This window comes from Platichthys flesus, chromosome 14 (genome assembly GCF_949316205.1).
Source record: "Platichthys flesus chromosome 14, fPlaFle2.1, whole genome shotgun sequence".
In the NCBI taxonomy this organism is placed as follows: Eukaryota; Metazoa; Chordata; class Actinopteri; order Pleuronectiformes; family Pleuronectidae; genus Platichthys; species Platichthys flesus.
Genome location: NC_084958.1, coordinates 12,836,268 through 12,857,901, shown reverse-complemented (window position 1 = coordinate 12,857,901; position 21,634 = coordinate 12,836,268). Strand labels below are relative to the sequence as shown.

At 41.9% G+C, this 21,634-nt stretch overlaps 4 protein-coding genes across 4 annotated transcripts in view; all 4 read left to right on the top strand.

Annotated features, from left to right (window-relative positions):
* Nucleotides 1–1,333, top strand: part of kcnab1b (potassium voltage-gated channel subfamily A regulatory beta subunit 1b) — a 32,714-nt gene extending 31,381 nt beyond the window's left edge. The window contains exon 15 of the mRNA XM_062405371.1: nucleotides 41–1,333. Within this exon, the coding sequence (XP_062261355.1) occupies nucleotides 41–130 (90 nt within the window). The 3' untranslated portion in view covers nucleotides 131–1,333. The remainder of the gene's footprint in view (nucleotides 1–40) is intronic.
* A 715-nt stretch (nucleotides 1,334–2,048) lies between these two features.
* pask (PAS domain containing serine/threonine kinase) lies at nucleotides 2,049–12,138 on the top strand. The gene is made up of 21 exons (XM_062403625.1): nucleotides 2,049–2,365; nucleotides 2,491–2,706; nucleotides 3,223–3,452; nucleotides 3,581–3,751; nucleotides 3,906–4,040; nucleotides 4,212–4,346; nucleotides 4,531–4,768; nucleotides 5,301–5,482; nucleotides 5,572–5,701; nucleotides 5,804–5,975; nucleotides 6,551–6,786; nucleotides 7,538–7,667; nucleotides 8,098–8,684; nucleotides 8,786–8,913; nucleotides 9,020–9,172; nucleotides 9,273–9,398; nucleotides 9,504–9,638; nucleotides 9,732–9,931; nucleotides 10,217–10,350; nucleotides 10,454–10,603; nucleotides 11,204–12,138. Exons 2-21 carry the CDS (start codon nucleotides 2,514–2,516, stop codon nucleotides 11,371–11,373), a joined length of 3,735 nt encoding a protein of 1,244 aa, XP_062259609.1. The 5' UTR covers nucleotides 2,049–2,365; nucleotides 2,491–2,513; the 3' UTR covers nucleotides 11,374–12,138.
* Nucleotides 12,139–12,273: 135 nt separating this feature from the next.
* On the top strand, nucleotides 12,274–15,594 carry mterf4 (mitochondrial transcription termination factor 4). Its single transcript, XM_062405101.1, has 4 exons — nucleotides 12,274–12,322; nucleotides 12,647–13,088; nucleotides 13,983–14,167; nucleotides 15,104–15,594. Exons 1-4 carry the CDS (start codon nucleotides 12,296–12,298, stop codon nucleotides 15,497–15,499), a joined length of 1,050 nt encoding a protein of 349 aa, XP_062261085.1. The 5' UTR covers nucleotides 12,274–12,295; the 3' UTR covers nucleotides 15,500–15,594.
* A 132-nt stretch (nucleotides 15,595–15,726) lies between these two features.
* LOC133968867 (probable G-protein coupled receptor 148) lies at nucleotides 15,727–21,287 on the top strand. Its single transcript, XM_062405102.1, has 2 exons — nucleotides 15,727–16,204; nucleotides 17,005–21,287. The coding sequence occupies exon 2, from the start codon at nucleotides 17,086–17,088 to the stop codon at nucleotides 18,043–18,045; it is 960 nt and encodes a 319-aa protein (XP_062261086.1). The 5' UTR covers nucleotides 15,727–16,204; nucleotides 17,005–17,085; the 3' UTR covers nucleotides 18,046–21,287.
* Nucleotides 21,288–21,634: the final 347 nt, after the last annotated feature.

Below are 21,634 nucleotides of genomic sequence, written 5' to 3'. Positions count from 1 at the left end.
GCACTGATTGTGTGCTCTACCTTTGTTTTCTGGACCATAGGTTATTCCAAAGATGACACCCGCCATCGCCACAGAGGTTGATCATTTTCTGGGAAATCGTCCTCACAGTAAAAAGGACTACCAGCAGTAGGATGAACCCCCTTCTATCGTAAACTATGCTCCAGAAGCTTCTCAAAGCTCACTCCTCACAGCCATGGCACCATGAACATGTGCCCAATTTTGCTCGTGTGCTCGTACGACTGTTTGTGTGAATGTTTATGTGTGTGTGTGTGTGTGTGTGTGTGTGTGTGTTCTGCTTGGCTCTTTGTCTTTAGGAAGAACAACCAGTGCTCCTTATTGTAAAGTGAGTTACTTGACAAAAGCATGCATGCTCCAGCTATAGCAGCCAGCCGCCATGACTCGGTCGGAACATTAGTTACAGGATCCAGCTAAATTATTTGTGATTCTAAATTCTCCTCCAATCAAAAAACATGAACCACAAATTCAGAGAAGCAAAGGATTAGCCTATATTTTGAGACACAAATCTTGCTTTAATTACTTCTGTGATAAGGGTGTTTATGCATTATGTAAATATTACTTTAGAGACACTTGCTTCTGCAGAAAAGCATCACACAAGCTCATGGCACTGTCGACACACAAAAAAGGTCGATCTGTATCAAAATGTACCCAGTTTTGCAGATGTCTCCCTTTCTAGATGTTTGTGATGTGAGGAAGAAAAAAACAATGATGATGTGTGTGGTCTCAGCAGACTGGATGATATGCTGACCCCCTCCACTGCAGCTGGTGCTTGCCTGTCAACGTGATGAATCGTTTCAGGGCTGAAGGAACCGAAGTTCTGCTCATAGTGCTGTCACTAATACTACAAGAGCAAAGTTAAGCTAGAATATGTTTGAAATCATCTGTACTGACTGTTATATATTTTCCTAATGAAGCAGCTATGTCCGAATGAGCATTTCATCTCATTGTGAGATTCTTCACAAAAGTACAGGATAGTGGACTTTCCTGTTGTGAACCTTCAACCATTTTTTATTTTGGAATTTTGACAGACTTTCTGTCAGTGGCGATGATATCTGATTCATTTAGTTTTTCTCTATGTTGTAGCTAAAATGTTTGTCTCTTCATTGTTGGGTAGATGATCCTCCTCTGGGGGGCGATTGAGCAGCTAATGAGGAGGCTCAGTTAAAAAAACACAATACACATATGGACCTGGACCCCTGCAGTCACTGCACCTGGAACACAGTCAATTCTTACCCATCGTCTCCCAGTTGCCAGTTTTACATAATGAGATTATCTTTATGTTCAGTCTGTTCAAACATGTTTTTTGGGTGTTGTTCATCAGATTTGTACATACAAATAAAGATCTTATAATTCTCATGTGATGTTAAGTAATTCCTTTTTCTATCCCGTCTTTCGAATCTTGGAACAATAGATTCAATATGTATTGTTTAGTGAGTCAGACTGTAACTTTTGAAAGATGGCAATGCTATTTCCTACTTAATTTCAATTTTAAATATGAATGCTTAGTATTTCAGTTCAGTTATTTGCAAGTTAACAGAACACATGAAGCCAAGAAAAGACAACACAGTTCAATTTTACACATGTAAAATTTTAATCTATTTTAATCACATGTCAGTCACATACAAATTTACAAACAAGTTAAATAATCATCAAAAAGGAATAAATAGATGAAATATCCAATTATAATAAATAATAACAGGCCAATAACCTTTACCCAGGGTCACAAAAAATAATTGTGCTTGTCACTTTTTTGTTTTTGTTAAAGGGTTAATGTCTCCAAGAACAAATTCATTTCATTTATTAAATCAAACGCTTTATTTTCCTCGTTTATTTGATTGGATCCTATTTGCTGCTCTGACTCTGTTTCCACAGAAACAGAGTCCACGGAAACAAAGGCGGACGTTTCCGGTGATTAGCCCAATGAGCGTTCCCTGTGCGGCGGCGGGACATTTGATTGGCTACAGACGCTTTCATCGACTCTTCCACTCGACTGGCGCTCTAAACCCGCGATTTTCAAAAACACGGATTGAACTAAATGGAAATAACCTCGTTAAACCCTCCATTTGTGTAAAACTGACGCTCTGGAGGCGATGTCGACGCTGTGCAGACTCTACGGTGACGTCGCCTTCGTTTAAAGTCGTAGCGGTGAACCGAGTGATCGGAGCGCGGCGGTGGAGTTTTTGTTTGTAGCAACGTTAGCCGTGGAGTTAGCCGATGGCCAGCTAGCCAGGTAGCCAGGAAGAGGCAGCGTTACCTTGTCAACTATCGTCAACTGAGACTTCTGCGACTAGTGTCTGTGCGAGCCGCCCGGAAGCTGAAGTCTCACGGGTCCTTTCTGCGACTAGAGGTGAGACGCTGCTGTCTGGCTCATCTCCAGTGTCTGTCATTAACTGAGTCTGTATTTTGGTGCATCTTTACAGCATCGTTACAACGCTGCCATCACACGTTCTCTCTCTCTCTCTCTCTCGTCAGTTCTCGCTGGATACCCAACAACAATGTCGCTGTCGACCGAGGCTCGTCTCGGGGTCCGATTTAAAGGCAACACCATCTGTGTGGTGCCCGACCTCTCCTCCGATCTCCTGGAAGATGACTTCGACCTGAACAAGTCCTACCCACACACCCGGACACCGCCGTGCAGGCAGAAACTGTTAGCTCTGCAACGTCGTTATTATCCTGGTTCTTTGACGGGTGAGTTTAACTTGGCACATACAGGACCATCAGAATTAAGAGCTGGCTATATTTGAATTTGGACAAAACAAGCAATTCAAAACTATAAACAAGAATTGCAATGACTAGCGCGTAGATCTCCACCAAGGCTCAAAAGTGCCGTTATGAAACCACTAACATGTAATGGGTTCTTCCTTCAGTCATGCCCCACCCTTCACAAAATGTGTTAGTTTAAGCATAATCCAGCTAACAAAAAAATGCAGAAGAAAACCTCCTTTGTGGAGATAAGTTGAGTGGCACCAAGTATATTACATCCACTGTCAAGGACCAAGATCCAGATTTTTATTTTGATCTGCTCCAAATTGTTCACACTTATTCACGAGAACCATAAATTATTATCAAGTAAAATGTCAAACATACTCATACCCAGTAGATTTTGCATAACCCTGCTATCATTCAAACAAACAATGAAAAACATAAATATCCTTGGAGGGGGTAAAAATAATGATAATAATGATTATTATTTTTTTTTTACAGGAGAACGTTTGGACGATTGCGGTTCAGTCGCAACAAGAAACCACCAAATCTCTAGTTTACACCCTGACCCCCAAGATGCTGCTGTCTGGCCGCCACACCCGTCCTCTATGTCAGAGACAGAAGAAAGCCTGTTCGGTCAACTAAACTCTGGAAACTTTGGCCTGACAGAATCGCTATCTGTCCTGAACCCAAACAAAGTCCTTCTTACTGTCAACCATAAAACCCGAGAGGTAAGTTTTGTGTTCATGATATTGTGTGAATTATATGTGAGCAAAATGTAGCTCCGTGGAAATTGGTCAAACTGTACTACAACTATAACATAACCTGTACAAACACATCTCATTACATATTTTTTCAGATTTTGTCAGTGAACGAACAGGCCTGCAAACTGTTTGAGTGCATCTCCAATGAGCTGATTGGACAAAAGCTGGACGGTTTCTTAAAGAAAACCAGTCAGGTCTTGGAACAAGCATTGGAAGAAGATTATCTGCTGGAGGATGGAACTGTTGCCGCTGTGTCTGGAAAAGTGGTATAAAATATGCAGATAAAAAAGATCAGAAATTAAAATAACATGCATCCAATTCCTTAATATTCTTCAAAATATGATAATATCAAATTACAATTTAGGCAAATATAGTGTGTATTGAAGAGTGTGTTTTCTGTGTTGAATATTGTTTTTGTAGGTGGATGTTGTGACGGAATCTGGAGAGATGCCGTTTTCAGTGTGCTTTCACAAACCGTCACCTATTGAAGAGCCATGGCTTGTCATGATGGAGAGCGTAGAGCGGTTCTCAGCATTTCTCTCCTTTTCACAAGATGTAAGTACATCCTCAGTTAGTAGCATTAGTTGTGTCAGTTATCTCTAAATGTTTTTACAAATTCTGTGGTATTACTATTTTGTTAGGTTGAAGTATTTCCGACTGGGTAAAATATTGAAATGTTCTAACTTATTAATACAATTGTTTCTTACACTTCTCTTTCATTTCTAGGGCAGTGTCCTAACCTGTGACTCGGCATTTGCACATCTTCTAGGATACCACCATCCTGACGAGTTGAAAGGGGTTTCTGTGAAGGAGCTAATCCCCTTTTTACAAATCCCCCTGCACACTCATGCATTGCCCAAAGTAAGCACACTTTGAAACCAAAATTGTCCCACTCAGCAGAGGAGCGCTCTCATTCTTAAGCTTTGCTTTTAAGTTTCTGTTTACCAGGAACACGCAGAAAATAATTTATATCCCTACATTTTAGGCTTAGGTACTTCTTTAAGTCTGTCATCTTAGACTTTGCTTTTTCTTCCCTCTCTTTTAGATGCTCAAGGTTCAGAGACGGTATGGTAAAAGCCGAGGGGGGGCATTAGTCCCGCTGTGTATCAAAATTCAGGGGGCTGTCTTATGTGGAAAACCCCAAGACAACAAAACTGGTTTCACCTGCCCATCAGATAGCCTTGAAAGCTCTGATGTACAAGAAAAGCAGCATTGCTCTCCTCTCAGCTCCCCTGTGTGTAAGACAGAAGCCTCACACTCACCTGGAAAACACCCATCTTCTGGTGAGTTGTTGAGTTTGGTGCTAAAACTAAGCTGTCACTGTTATCCTGCCCAAGCATCTTGCAGAGGGAGACTCCAGACTTGCAGAAAAAACATGCAGAGAATAGTTTAAATAGTTCATAGTTAATAATCTTGATACTGCCGGACAAGGTCATCATATGACAAAGAACACAACAACTTTAAGATGCATAAACTTTACACACAACACTGTTCAACAGAAAACATGCATCTCCAGCTATTTCAAAATAATTTGAAAGGCCATTGAGGTACCAAAAAGCTGCATTTAACCAGGCTCTCCTGATGATCCATACACATCATATATGGTACTCTCTATATATAGAGCATTTTATTTATTCTGTAAAAAGTTTTCATATTGGTGCATGTCAACAAACATAAACACTGATACAATAAGTTTGTGAAAGGCTCATATCCATCAATATTATTGGCCAACCAAGATATTGGTTGAGCTCAAACAGCCTATTCGCCAAATAATGTGATTTTATGAATTCTCAACATTCGTCTGGTTTCTCAAAGGAGTCCAAATGGACGCCAGGGTCCTCTCCCCTAGCCCTGCGCTGGAGTACTCTGGAACCGTCTGGGTGTTTGCTCCTCTGAGCGGTCTCCTCCTGCTCCGTCCTGATGGCTCCATCTGCAGCATTCATGACCACCTGGCCCTCAGTTTGTTTGGCTACAGCAGGGACGAGTTACTAGGAAAGGTCAGCCAACACGATCAGTGGAATAGTACCGTTTGAATTGAGATTTGGGACGACCCTCACCTCTGTTATTGCTACTTTGTCCCCAACAGAGTGTCACTTTCCTGATGCCTGGTTTCTATGGATGGATGTCTGACACAGACAGAAAGACCTGTCCATTCTCCAAATCTGAGGCAGATGCTTGTAAAAGTGCTGCCTCATCCAAAATATCGGGAAAATATGGTGGGCATTTAAATTCCGGCTGTTACTTTTTACTTTGTCTGGTCATGCAATACTATGTCTTTGCAGTATCTATAATTCAATAGTTATTTCCCTCAATCCTAGATCCGTCCTCACTGGTGGCGGGCGATATGGCCACGGTGCATCAAGCCATCTTGGAAAGAACCTCGTCAGGCAGAGGCAGGATCTTCACTGGGACCGGCACCAGACTGGAGAAACAGGCCGGCGCGTTGTCAACTCTCTCCCCCCCTGCAGTCACATCTACACGTGTGGTTATGTAGGTATCATCCACATGTGCTTGTTGTCATATTCCACTTAGATATTTTGTGCCCAAAGACTTCATGTTCAACAAACGTAAAGAAGATCTGTTACTGCAGACTTACTTGCCTCAGCCATTCAAGGTATTTACTTTGCCTGCATCCTCAGGTGTTGTCACATCTATATGTGCAGGCAGACATTAGATTTAGTGATGGACGTTTTGATTTTACTCTAATAACGGATAGACAAAAGCTGCTCTAGCCGCCTCAAGGTAGACTGCATGTTATTTAATGTGCTTCTCAGTAAGTGAGCTAAGTGAGGCAGCTTACCTTTAACCAAAACGCTTTTATCATAGTTTAATTTTGTCTTTTCTTTCAAGGCCAGGTTTTTGTAAACTTTAAGGCTGTGAATTGTTAAGTTTTCTGTGTGTGTGAGCAGAATAGTGTCCCCTCATGATACAATCAGACACTGGGGAATGAAGATCCCAGATTTTGAATTTATAATGTATTAAATGAGGTTTAAACATTAATTATGTAAATCCACTGTTCACCCACAATACAGTATTTTGACTAAATCCAGCCATTCGTTCATCAGGGCCGACGACACAACAGAGCTGATGGAGGAGGCAGCCGGGGTCGCTCCCTGCGTGAGTCAGCTGGACAGTGCAGACACCACTCAGGCTCTCCTCAAGACATTTGCCTGGGTGGAACCTCCAGTAGAAGAAGGCACCTTCTGCCTTATTCTCCCCGAACCATCACAGAACGAGGCAAAACAGGCGCTCTGCAATGGGGTTCAGGAAAATAACCAACCTGCCATTGAGATTGTCCCAGGTGAATTTTATCCCAAGGTGTACCACTTGAATATAATATTTTCTATTTTCCATTAAGTCATTTAGTTTTAATTTTCCGACTGGACTTTCCGTATTGGCCGATAACGGTGTTAATAAAATATACAAATATTTATGGAAATTTATTATAACAGTAGCTTTCTATTTGACCCTGCATGGCAGTGATGATTGCAATCACTGTTGTATGGCCTACTGCTAGTGTCTGGCAACACTTAACGCTGTTTCTCTCGTGAATTTGCCAAATTCTTAGGTTTAGCTTGCCCTGGCTAACACTACACTACTGGCAGTCATTTCTTCTTTGCTGCTTTAGAAACAATACTTGCCAGTAGCAGTTTAACACATCTGCTGATTTGGAGCAGTAAATAAATTATTCCTGGTAAAAGAAAATTGAAGTTTAATCCAGGTGAAACTAATTTACTTTCAAGACGTGGTATCAGATTGGTACAGAGATTTGTCTATTCACCCTTGCCCGACCCATCATTTTCTGCTGTTTTTGGAAGCATTTCTGATGCCGGTATGAACCTCTCCTGTACACAGTGCACTACACTACAGGAGTGTAATATATATTCAAATGGGAAAAGAGACAGCTTCAGAGGAAAATCAACAAGATAATCTGTACAAAATTCTATATGGAAAGGTTTAATGTTGTTTGTAGTGTTTTCATATAAACAGTGAGGATTAGCATATAAATAAGTCTTGAAAAATATTCATCATCATTTTATTCCCCTGTTTAGACTCTCCCACTCAGAGAGGACATGCTGTTGGCAAGGGAGTTGGCACCTCCCCTAATAAAGAAAAAAAACACCAATCATGTGCTTCTGTCCTCCAGGACTCCAGCTATGAGGTCATTTCACTGGAGAGCAGGTAAGGAGAGAAATCCTTTGAATTAAGAGAAATATTATTTATATTACATTTTTAGCACCTTTTATTTCCATGTCATTATTGCCACATTTAAGATCTAATTGGAAAGACAGCTCATATTTTATATCAGAAATCAAGATTACAAGACAAGAGGTTATCACTAAAGCACCTTATAGGTTATCACACTAGTTTTCTTAATGGCTATGATATTCTGTCAAAGATTGCTTATTAGCTCCAATTTTTACAGGCCTGAAAGAGGGTAATATGCCAGTTGAAATTGGAGAGAAAGCGTTTAACGTTCTTCACCAAAACTCACAGTTCCCGGCCTCCCTTTGATAAAATAATACTATCTGCGCATTTTGAAAAGATTTGTACATCTAGTGCTGCAGTTTGCTGATCTTAGTAATAATTGTGTAAAATCTCAATTTCCCAGGTCTTCCTCTGGCTTCTGTGAAACATTTGCTGGTAATGGTGGATCTGACCCAGGCCAAGCAGAGGAGTCTCATGCAGCACAAGTGGAGGACTCCGCCAGCTACTTCCTGGACCTCAACAGTAATGGTGATCTGGTGACCCGGGCTCTGGCCGATCTGAATCTGAGCAGTAGTATTGAGCTGCTCAGTGGCGGACAATACGCCAATACCAACCAACACTCCATGATATCCTGCGATACAACCGAGCTCCTGCGGACACCCTCTCCATGCGAGGTACAGTTTGACCAAGAGGCGGAGCCTATTGAGACTAAAGAAGCTGCTGTGGTGGCCAGAAATGGTTCAGCTGAAGAACTACAAAAGGAGCCATGCGAGCAGGAACAGTGGGCAGCTTTCTCTTTAATCAATAACGGAAAGAGTGCGGAGTTCCCCGTCCAAAGGAATGGTGGGAGTCAGTCAGTGAGAGACACTCCTTCCACATCTACACCTAAAAAACAGAAAGTTAACGGACACTCCCTGTTGTCAGACGCTACAGAGATACTGGAGGGTCGATTTGAAGGAAGTGCCTACCACAGAGATGGCACAAGAGTAGGTGGGTAAATGTTTACTGTTTTAGTTTCTCTCATCAAAAATCTGCAGCTATTCCAACTTAAAGCAAATAGACATTAAACAGTTTTTTGTTTTTCCCTCCAGATGTGCAATGTGAGGTGTGCAAGACAGACCTCCCTGATGGAAGCTCTATGTTCTGTGTTTGGATGAGTAGACCTGGCCAGCAGGGGACGATGTCGCAGCACAGCCAATCAGGAGTCAGTCTCGGAGAGGTTGGTAGCAAAAAAGATCTTAAGAAATAAGATGGAAGGCCACATTATTCATGTTTAGCTAAATATAAAAAGTTTTATTCATCATTCTTTCCTTTTTGCCCTCCAGAGGATTGGTGATGCATTACGCTCCACCATGGACTTGGAGCACTCTCGAGCCTGTGAAGGACAGTTTGAAGAGGAGTACCAGCCAATTAAAGGTGTGGGTAAAGGAGCCTTTGGTTTTGTCTGGAAGGCAGTAAGACACAGTGATGGGCAAGAAGTAAGAAATACATTTTTTCAATGCAGAATCATACCAATAGTTTATATTTAAAGTTAGGTTTGGGATGATATGGCCTCTTTATGAAATGTTTATTTCACAGGTGGTGGTGAAGTTCATCGGTAAAGCCAGGATAGTGAGTGACTGCTGGTTAGACGACCCCATGCTGGGGCGAGTCAGCCAGGAGATTGCCATACTGACACGTGTGCAACACCACAATATTGTCAAGGTAACTGGGTTGTCACATCAAAACACTTAAGTCACAAACTTTCAGAAACATTTATTCTAAACGGTCAAATATTTCTTTGCTTGATGTTCATGTGTATGCCACTAGGTGCTGGAGGTGTTTGAGAACGAAAGCTACTTCCAGATGGTGATGGAGAAACACGGAGAAGGTCTGGACCTTTTTGAATTCATTGACATGCAGCCGAGGTTAGATGAGCCCCTGGCTAGCTACATCTTTAGACAGGTATGTACAAGGATTTATTTTTAAATTGCACATTAGAGTTATTACAATTGTCCTTTGCCACCTGTTAAACTGGATGCTTGTTCTGTGTTCCAGCTGGTGGCTGCTGTCTTCTACCTTAGGGCTAAGAACATCCTTCACAGGGACATAAAGGATGAGAACATCATCATCGACCACTGCTTCCACATTCGACTGATAGACTTTGGCTCTGCTGCCATGATGGCTCCAGGGAAGCTCTTTTACAAGTTCTGTGGCACATTGGAGTACTGCTCCCCAGAGGTGCTTCAGGGAAATCCGTGAGTATATATTACTCATTAATAACAAGTGGTGTTTGTTCTAAATAGGAACAGCCTAGTATTATTGACATTTTAGGCTAAAAGGGGAATAATTGTCCTTTTGGGTTACTGACATTTTTTCAGTCCTGTATGACTTTTACAACCATTAATCTTAGTAAAACATTAGCTTCAAGGATAGTCTCACTATAAAGTTAAAAGTTCAATAGATGATGAATTGATTGCATTTTCCATATCCACAAGCTTCTTCTCATTAATGTGTATCTCCTTGTTGGTGTATTTCTGTAGCTATGAGGGTCCAGAGCTGGAGATGTGGTCACTTGGGGTTATGCTCTACACTCTGCTCTTCAGTGAGAACCCCTTCTGTGATGTGGGTGAGATCCTTGGAGCCAAACTCAAGCCCCCGTTCCCCCTCTCTGCAGGTATACAGCAATTCTTTCCTGTTGGCTGAAAATAGCTTTGTCTTTTACAATAACACTGGCATTCACAGAGGGTCATCACTTATTTCTCTGTGTTTTTTCTCAGATCTCAAAGGCATGCTAGATGGGCTGCTGCACCCTGACCCTGTTCAGAGGATGGTTCTGGATCAGCTATTGCTGCAGCCCTGGATCAGCCAACCCATTTCCTTGTCAGAGTACAGCTGGAAAGAGGTGCTTCCTGGAACTCAGAGCTTTTGTGAGTAATCTTTACAACCAGGCTGGTTCCATCTGCGAAACCGTAGACTCTATATAATAATGGACGACATGACACTACTTCCTCTCAGAAATGGATGCAGCCATATTGCCTTTTTTATGTAATTTAGAGCCAAAGTCCTCGCAGCATTGATCACGGTGTGAAGCAACGAGCTACGAACATACACAAGTTCAGCCAATCACAATAGGTCTCAGCTGTCAAACATGAGGTTTCAACCCCTTTTCATCAAATAACTAATTAAATCTTAACTTAAAGTAAAAAATTAGCTCTTCATCAAAGTTTGGTCTGTGTCCCATTTGCCTATGTTGATGAGGCTGGGTTCATGACCTGTTTTGCAGCCAGCCACCAGGGGGCAATCAAGATGATTTTGCTTCACACTGTCATGTCGCCCATCTTTCTGAACAGTCTGTATGAGAAACCAGCAATTAAAATGTATTTTCTTTTAATGATGGCTTGAATCCAAAAGAGTTTGAATTTCCTGGCATTCCCTGAATGTGAGATGGTTTACTACTTTGGTTCTTAAAACTCTGAATGACAGTAAAAGAGTTGAGCTAATGCACAGACTCTCTCTTCTTTCAACAGGTTCGCCACAGCAGCAAGAGTCCAGCCCTGTCGTTTACAATAGACCAGGCTTGTTCCCAGATTGCGGTGACAAGACTCTCTCTAGTGATGAGGAGGAGGAAGATGAGGATGAGAGGTTGTCAATGGTGGCCCTGGAGACTGAGCTCCAGAAATACCTCTGTGACAACTAAAGACTAAGAAATAAGAAAAAGGAATTGTTTTCTAGCAAAAGGACATTGATAAATACTACTGTCTTGAACTGAGTCTTTTGTAGACAAGGAGAGACCCTGCCTTCATGAAATAATCACCGTAATGAGCATCATTGTCAAAAAGAAATTTTGCAAATATTGTAATAGCAAAGTGCAATACAGTCTTGAACACGCCAATGTTTTTTTCTTTTTATTTAAAGCATTTTATTTATTCTTTAGCTTTAGGGAATATTTAATCAAAATCACCATAATGATTCACAGGGAAACAGTGTTTCCACCAAAATCAAAGTCTATTCTGTCCATGATTTTAAAATGTTTAATTAAAATTGTAAGTATATTTACAATACTTTTATCTATTTTGTACCTGAATAAATATTTTACCACAAGTTTTTCACACTAATAATCAAAGTGATTATCTAAAACTAACCCGAATGTATTTTGTTTTTATTTGTCTTGCATATGTTGTAAATTTATTTTCAAATATATGACAGTAAACTCTAAATGATTCTGAAATTACTTTATTTGTATGTTGCTATTTCTATTCAAGGAAACAGGAAATAACGTTTGAACTTGGTAAATAGAGCTTGTAGATTGTGTTTAAATTGTAAACTATAATTGTACTTTGTATTGTCGTAAGTGGAAAAAAATGCATTTCAATGATTTTCTTATTCAGCGTACATGTAATATGTTGAAGTTATTTTGTGAACTATGATATCTCTTATCTCCCTGAAGATTAAAACATTTTTAAGTCTGGTCGAACTGCACTGACACAGTTCGTTTTTTTACGGTGTAAGTGTAAATCTTTAGAAAGAAAAATGAAAAGAATATCAAAACGTTTGACCAGGCGGAACCTTTCGGTATCTTCTCAGCGTAGAGCACGGAACTATATAGACGACGGAACAGCATGGGTACCACAGTGGCTGCACGGCAGGTGAATCAGAAAGCTGGAATATGTTCTTAATTATTTCCTTTTCAGACAAATAACGTGTTATTAAATGTTAATGGAGTTTCATATTTTAAAACCTTGGTAATGGCGCAAATACAAGTTGCTCTTCAGTGTATGAAAGACCATTATAACCTTGATGTTTGCTAACTTGAGCTAAAGCTAAGGTTGCAACTCTTCTGTTAACTTCTGCTCTTCATCCGCTCTGCAGCCCAAACTGTGACATATGTGCTGATCAGAGTAGTTAATAAGTAGTTAAATCGCGATCATAGCTGCACATGAGGTTTTATATCCATGTTTTCTTTGCTGAAGGTTTTCCGGTGGACTGTGAGAGCCGCCGCCGCCTCCTCCCTGCTCAGCCCACCTCTCACTTCGAGATGCCTCCTCCAGCCTCGACCCGCCGGCTCCGGGCTCTTCTGTTCCACCAGCAGCCGGAGTCCCCTGCAGTCATCGCACCACAACCACCCAGTTAGTCCCGTATCAGAGACGCCACTCACGGAGCTGTCCCCGCAGTCTTTAGCCGACATGGGATTCACTGGAACTCAGGCTGAGCAGATGTTGGAGACCGCGTCCAAAGCGAGGGGAGGACGAGCTGCCAGACACGCGCTGTCCACCCTCACGGCGCTGCTCGCCCTGGGGCTCAACCCCTCCAGCGTCCTGAAGCTGCTGCAGAAATGTCCTGAAGTGTGCAGCGTCAAGGAGTCGCAGCTTCAGCAGCGCGTGGGCAACCTGAGGAAACTGGGTCTAGTCGAAGGTGAGATCATCATCTGCACAGGTCATCCTTTAAAGGGATGGCTCACAGATGATTCACTCAATATCTACTCACCACTGTGCCGGCGGAGGGCTGGGTGAAGTGTTGAAACTCTAAAAGTGTTTTGTGGACTCAAACACTTAACACTTTTTAACAGTAGCCCAGACTGGACAAACAAAACGCCTTTTTCAGTTTGTATGACTACTGAAGGCTGTCATTAGGTTCTCTCTCATGTTTGGAAGGCGAGGGGGAGGTGAAGGGTTTTCAGATGCAATATGCAACATTACCACTAGATGTCACTAAATTCTACACACTTAACCTTTAAGTGGAAGCGGTTCATGTCCAGAAAATTTTAAAGCAACACTGTGTGACTTTACTGAACAGCAGCGCCTCCTGCAGCCACGCACAGGGATTCATGCTGTTGAGGTCCGTGTCTGTGTAAATAAAATCTAAGTCTGTCAATGTGTTGAGTGGAGCTCTGACTGCGTGGTCCCACCAGTGGATATTTCCCATGATCCCCGGCTGTACACCAAATACACCAAAGCTCTTTTATGATTTGTCATATTTTTTGTTTCCTCACTGGAGATGAAGGCAGGTTTTTAATTACTTTCTAAGTCTTTTTAACTTATCTACAGTTCAGCATTACTCTGGAACTTGCTTGACCTGAATCTGACAGTTGAAACTGCAGCTATCAATCAGTTGCGTACTTGTCAAAAGAGATCGGACCTGCTCACCAAGGTGAGCAACAACAGACGTTCAGGGTGAGGAGTGTGAATGTAATCCGCCCCGTTCTCCTTCTTCCAACCTCATTTAGAAGCTGCTATTTTAAGGTAAAATGAGCATAGTGTTGCTTTACTATGTAGTGTGTGCTTTAAACATTTAACCGTCTCCCCGTAGGCAGTCTTCAGAGAGTGGTGGCCCATTACCCCCAGATCCTGACTGTGCCCGTGAAGACAGTTAAACATGTGGTGGTGCTTCTCCGAGAGAAGTGTCTGTTTACTGCCCCTCAGGTCACGGACATCCTCAGAGAAAGTCCGGCCATCGTCCTTGGGGATTTGGCTCAGGTGGAGTTCTTGTTTCAGGTGAGCCAACAAAGCAAACAAGAAAGGAATGAGACAGTGCTCAGGCAAAACATTATTATAAATAAATGCGTGCATCAGTAGAATAATATCGTATAATTCTCATCATTTATTCAAATAATTAATTATTGGATATTGATTATTTGCTTTTAATTCTTATCATTAATAAAAATGTATAACATACGAGGAGTCCTTATTTGTGTGGCAGACAAAAAACAGGTGAAGCTATAACTTTGTGTTGTGAACTTTTGATGATGAACGTATGATCATGAGAAGGTCTTAGTTCTTGGCTCAAATTCAGTTCAACACACTTGGATTGAACTTCCGTCTAAGGGCAGGACACAGTTTCTAGGTCAAAATGCCGCTGTCATTAACATATTTAATGACTTCTTCAAACTATTGGCAGACATCAGATCAGAAGCAACATTCGCCGAAAAAAGACAACGCCCAACATTAGCTGTGGCCCAGTTTGTTTTGTATAACAAAAGAAATGAACGCACATTATTGTTTCGAAATCAGACTCGTGCTGAAAGAGGTCAATCATACCTTGACTTTCCTTTCACCATCATCCACTGCTCCTCCATTCCCTTTGTGCATTGCATTCTTGGATAATAGTTTATACGTTGCTAACAGAAACCCACATATTTATTCCACACACTGACTCTAACTTCTTTTTCATTTTCCAGTAAGAGCCCACTACTACCTAAAAACCTGTTTAGAAACGTGTAGTGCTCCCTCTGGTGGCTGCATTTGAATTTGACAAGTCTGATGGTTGTCAAAGCTTCTCAGTCATCTTTTGTAGGATTTTAAGATCTCTACAGAACAGATTTGGAACAAACTAATATTGAAATAAAATGTTAGTTGAAATCTTTGTATTTCTCAAGCTCTAAATATCAGTTGTAATTGCATATATATATTTTTTTATCCATCCTTCCACAGTACGTCTACTTTCGAATGGGTGTCAAACAGGCGGAGATTATTAAGTCCAGGTTGTTCCGCTACTCCCTGGATGAGGTTCGATGTCGACACTGTTTCCTGGAGCGCAGGGGTCTGTACCAAACCCCAGACAAGAAAGGACAGACCATCATCATCAACCCTAAACTGGACAGCATCCTCAACGTCGACCAGAGCGCCTTCCTCACAGCCGTTGCGAAGGCGTCAGTGGAGGAGTACGATGTCTTTCAAAGACTTGTGGCAAAAGAGTGGCTGGAGGAGGAAAAGGAGCAAGGCAGCATCAATGTGGATGACACTTATTCTGAGGAGGAAGAGGAGGATGAAGATGAAGAGGAGGAGACAGGAGGCAGGAGTGGATACATAAAGACAAGAAAGAGATAACGATATGAGGGAACTGAAAATAATTTCAAGAGGAAATGGAGGGATAAGACAAAATGACATCTATTGGCAAATGAAACAATAAAATGTTTACTCTCTGCTGTTTCTCGAGGTCAGGTTTATTATTAGGTGCTTAGAATAGTCTTATCTAAAACAGAATATTCTTATCTAAAACACACACAGAAACGCAATGCTGCGTCTTCTCCTCACAATGAACTAATGTTAGAGACGGATCCGACTGAGAGAACCCTCTGGTTTGGAGTTGAAAGGTGTTTATTTAAGTGACCTCATACAGACGTGAGATCATGACTTTATGGACGGGTTATAACATTTCTCTCTTTTTTTGGCTTGATCAAGAAGTTTTTGGACTCTTCCTCAACTGAAGGAATGTCAGTGACTTGACTCCTAAAGAGGGAAACTTCCATCGAGCCATTTTCAGTTAGACGGTTTTCACATCTCGGGTAGAAAATTAGAAAAATCAGCAACACTCGGAGCAGTGAAGGGGATGAAAAGCTCCACCCTGTTCCTATGTTACGGCAAAGTGGCCGCAGCTTTCTCCCACCTCATGTTATCTGTATGAGTCAACAGAGAGTGCATCAGATAAGAGCAGGGGACACGACGAGTCGGACCAAGCATCCATTGATTTGTACGAGTGCTAAGCTCGATGGATGTGCATCAGAAGAGAGAGTTTTCTGTTCTGGACGTCGGGTAAGAAACTCACCTTTGGCCGATCAATAATTTGTCGATAAGTGCGTACGTGCAAAGTTTGTATAGAGCCGAGGGATTGAGTTGTTGTGTCTGTAAGATTTTGAGTATTGACAAGCATGTGAGGAGATGGAAGCAATATTATTACGTTTGTTATCTTCTCCCTAAAATCTTAATTCTATGCATTAAATACTGACACCCCACCTTAAAGTGTAGCTGAATTTATGTTTTTAGATTGATTCAAAGTTGGTTTCATCCGTTCTAATGTTTTTATGCAGTATATTAAATGGATATTTTCTAATGTTTCATACTTTAAGTTAACGCTTAGCTGTTTGCAACTTCAGCTTCATTTGAATTTGTTTTTCATGTGAAATATTTCACCAATGGGAGTCCATGGTTGTGCGCTGATCATATTTGAATTCTGGCAGTTAATATTTACTTCATATTTGACTGCCAGAAAATATGAACTTGAGTATAAGCTCTAAGGTTTACTCACACTGCACTGCATTGCTCACACTGCAATACATCACGATGACATGTATGAGAACAGGGTGAATGTTTAAAGACCATAATTCAAAAAGTTATTACTCCTGTTAATCTTCCTCATGTAGATGTTTGATCAATTGATTGGTTGCACAGCACATGGGTTATCTCAAAGGACAGCCTCCTTGTGTTTTCACCGACACACTTAATTAAGTGGCAAAACTGTAATGTTAATTAAAAAATAACAATGAAGCAGATATATGATATTCTGAAGCAGTTTCAGTTGCTGATAATAACTTGTGTTTTTTTGTCATTCACAGGAAGCTGCAGGAGGAAGTTATCAACGCATTGTAAATCACATCTCAGTGAGTGCATCTGGGTCTCTCCAGCCGTGACACAAAATGACATCATCACTACTGGCGGCCAATTTCACCCAGGAGTGGGTGGAGTGTCTGCGGGGGTGGCACATGGAGTATTTTTTCATCCCGACCATAGTCGTCACCCTGGCCACCTTGCTGGCCAACCCGGTCCTCCTGTCATGCATCTTCCTGTCCCGTGCCTTGAGGCGGGAGACGCGCTACCTGCTGGTGGCCAACACCCTGATGGCCGACATGCTCTTCCTCATCCTCAACCTGGCCATTATGATCTGCAACGCCGTCAGTGCTCAGGTCCCCTGGGTCGTGTGTGGGCTGTTCACAGCCGTCACTGTCACCGCCTACTGCTGCACCGTCCTCACCATCACCCTCATGGTGGTGGACACCTATGCTGCTGTCCGCTGGCCTCTCCGCTACCATGACCTTCTTCCTCCCGCCCGCACCCACCGCATACTGGTGGGGGTGTGGGTTCTGGCAGCCGTGTACCCCTTCACTCTGATGATCATGATGGAGGTGGGGAGGGGAAATTCCGATGAGGATTTGGCTGTTTGTCTAGTTCTCGTCTCTCTGGGTCTCATTCAGGTCCAGAACGTGGTAGCGATCCACGTCTACTTCTTCGTTACCGCGCTCTTCTGTGCTTTGCTCATTTTTTACTGCTACATTCGACTCTACATGGTAACAAGGACCCATGGCATCTGGGAGAGTCGCTTCTCCAGGGCGCGGGTCACCCTGCTGGCCCACGGGGTTCTGCTCCTGCTCTACTTCACCCCCGGCTTTGTCTTCATCGTGGAGCTCTTCCTGTTCCAGAGGAAGGAGATTAGTCAAGATCTTCGTGTGTGGGTCAGCACAGTCAACATGTGTGTTTTCATGTTGCTGCCCAGAGCGTTTGCGCCGTACCTCTATGGGCTGAGGTACAGGGAGATCTCTGACACTCTGATGCAGCTGCTGCATCGACACAGGGGACTCAGCCAGCACTCAGCATCATGAAGGACTCATCAGGACTGTTCTCACATTTCTACAGTGGCATTACTGATGTGATATCTGTATTTTACATGTTTTCCCTGCAAAGACATTACGTAGGATTTCTCAGTATGGCCCCACCACCCTAAAGTTTTCTGACTAGCCTCAATTTGATCTTAGTTATCATTTTGTTTACCTAAAACAGTCAAACTTGAAATACGTGACTAATAACCACAAGTTATACAAAAGCAATTATAGAAAACAAAATATTAAACTCATCTTCAGGTCATATCAAGTTCGAAATACTCAATAACTCTCAACATGACCTCGTTGTTGCCTCGCCCAGTTATTGTCATTATGAAATAATTAGTTGTTCGTTCTTATCTTTCTTTGATTTAGATAATACATACATACCAGTGAAACGTGAATCAGTAAATCGACATCCCTGCCAAATCAATGTTCAACTATCATCTGGTTAGGATTCATTAATCTTTTTGTTTGTGATTGACACTTCTTTTACCGCTGTGGTGGGCCAAATAAAAACAAGTTGATATTGCTTGCTAGTTTTTTGAAAATACACCTGTGTCACTCAGCAGAGCAGAAACCCCCACCAAGGCCCAACAGTCTCCTTATGAAACCACATTTAAATTCACTACCTTCCAATTTGTATTTTGGATCTGCACCAAATTACACACATTCATCAGTGTCCTAATAACAAGATCTATTAACAATTCTCTGAGAAATCAAGGAATATGTAAAAACGTCCTACATCTCACAATGTTAAAGAGAGTGGGGGAAAAGTCCTGGATCCTCCTGAGCTGGATCCATCCCAAAATGTAATGTAATGGTTCCTTGGATCAACCCTTTAACAAATATGGAAATTGTTTGAGTGGTTTTTGCATAATCCTGCCGACAAACATACGCAAGCGAAGACACCACCTCCTTGGCGGAGGTAATTGTACAAACCAAATATGTGTTCCATCATCATTATGTAGTGTTAAAGCCACGAAGCCTCCGTTTTATGGCTGCAGTAACAAAGCACTTAACTCCACTTGCTTTAAAAGCCTTGTGTTCTAAAAGGGGATCTCCATCATTGACAAATGTTTAATTGACTTGGCAGGTGACGGAAAGAGGGACTTCCCTTATTTCGGAAGGTGCCGTGAATGTAGACATTAGTAAACAGGGCTGAAAGGCCTGATGTCTCTTCTGTGTCTCGGTCTCACCTGTAACTGGTGCAACAGGTCAATGCATTCTTCTGTCCACTGGGCTGCGTCACTGCTCTTTCCTACAACAAACACAAGAGAAGTGTGTTGCCTGGCTCCAAGTCCCCATGTCCCCCAACCCTCAGTTCATTTTTACATCTGCAGGTGGAGCAGATGTACAAACAACTGCTACTGATAATTTGTTAAAATTTCCACAGTACTGTGATAATAATGAAAAACATTAGGAAATAGAACATTTTGGGAACTGTGGGGTTTATTGTTCAACCATTTGTAATGTTACAAACCTCAACCGCTGGCCTCACTGCTCATTGTAAACTGTCTAATTATAACTACTAACAATTAATTCAGTATTAAAGAAAAATTATAAAAAAATAAATTGTAACAGCCAAAATGTAATTAGTTTTTTTCTTCACCCATAGTCCCATGATCCTTCCAAGCTTTTGTGTTTGTAATCCTGCTAGCCAACCTATGAATAGTGGTGAAAACATAACCCCACTTGGCGGAGGTAATAATTATACACGTCTGATTTATCTCTGTATTGTTCTGACTGATTTGCCGGATCCCTGTGAAAAGGTTTGCTCTTTCCAACGAAGCTAACCTTCCTCATGGTTGTCTCTGATTACACCGTTTAGTTCTGGGGAACTTGGTCATCCAGGTTCCCGGAGGCCAAAACATCAATCATTTTGCCGTTTATGCAAAAGTTCTTCACCTTTTCTGTGTTTCCTCATTTCGGTTTGGCTGCTTTGTCATTGTCCAGTGTCTCAAATTGAGGATGTTCCAGATAGTGTTGATTACAGCTGGTGTTGAAAGTCCTTCCACTGTTCTTGTTTGACCATAGAGTTAAGATTGATCAAATGCACTTCTTACAGATCTTACCAAATAACAATAAACAGGTTCTAACTCATCAAGGATGCTGCAGCCAGAGCGGCAAGTGGAACTAAACAATAGAGCAGGTTTCCTGTATTGACAACACTTCCTGGCAGCTGGTTCGTTGTAGAAGGGATTTTAAAGTATTGTAAGGCCCCAAATGGTTTGGCTCCCAGATACATTGTTGACCTGCTCATGACTTCAGCCCAGCCAGATCCTTCAGGTCATCAAGCAAGGGCCCCCTCAAAGTATCATGTAGGGAGCATTTAGTTACTATGGTCCTTCTCTCTGGAACAAACAGCTGTAATAGAAATGTACATATCCCATGTATTCGGATGGCGTACTGGGACCTAGCCTCAAGGAGAAGGCAGCATGTAACCCAGCGAGTGTTTAGGATGAGATAATATGAACCCACCAGATGGTATAAAACAATGCTATTTATTCCCGTTTCCCATTCGCTCACTCTCACATCTCTAAATGTGTTTGTGTGTATCTCTGCAGGTGTTGAATTAAACCACAGAAAGATCAGTGTTGACTTTGCTCTTTATTCAACTGAAATTGGCACCACTAGGCCTGATGGCCTATGGCAACCTTGTCCTCTTTCAAAAGCAAACTTTTTTTTCTAATCCTTAGTTAGTATAAACGTGTGTGTCTGTGTTTGTAAATGCTGTACTGGGAATATTGTAAATCATGTATGTGTATACTTGCTGGATGGTTGGCTGGAGTGTCTGTATGTGTTCTCATTTGTCTAATAGTTTCTATATTTAGGTTATGAGTCGATTGACCCAGTGGAGGTGGGTGGGACAGAGGACAACCAGTCCCACCCCCTGCAGGACACCATCACAGCACTTGGCAGCCCCGTCAGCAACACACTGATCCACCCTGAGTGTCTGAAGGGGAGGTATCGCAGGTCGTTCCCACACTGGACTGCCACTTAATACTTCCCAACTGGGCAATAGTCCCTGTACTATACTCATTTGTAAAATTGTCTGTGCCTTATAAACTGTTATATGCAATATATTTACTGTTCATATTCTGACATATTATATTTCTTTACACTGTATATACTGGTCGAGTCACATTTCTATTTTTTTATATATATTGTTGTATATTTCTATTTCTTTATATTCCTTCACCCAAGTACTGTGTGCTACTTATGTGATGTCTTCTGCTGCTGTAACATTGCAAATTTCCCAATTGTGGGACTAATAAAGGATATCTTATCTCATCTTGATCTCTGAATGAAATGTGCTTTTCAGATAAAAGTGCTTGATTAAGGGATAAGAACATGTTAACAGCAGAACACTGTGTCCTATAATACACTGCAATAACAGCTCTGTGTGTTCCTGATCCTTCTCTCTCTCTCTCTCTCTCTCTCTCGATCATGGATGTGTGAGCACACATTGTCCCTGTTGTGCATGTAGCTGTAAGTGAGCGAAACGTGTGTGTGCGTGTGTGTGCGCGTGTGTGTGAGTGGCACAGATCCCCCCCCCCTCCTTCTGTACTATCCTCACGTGCTTCCAAAC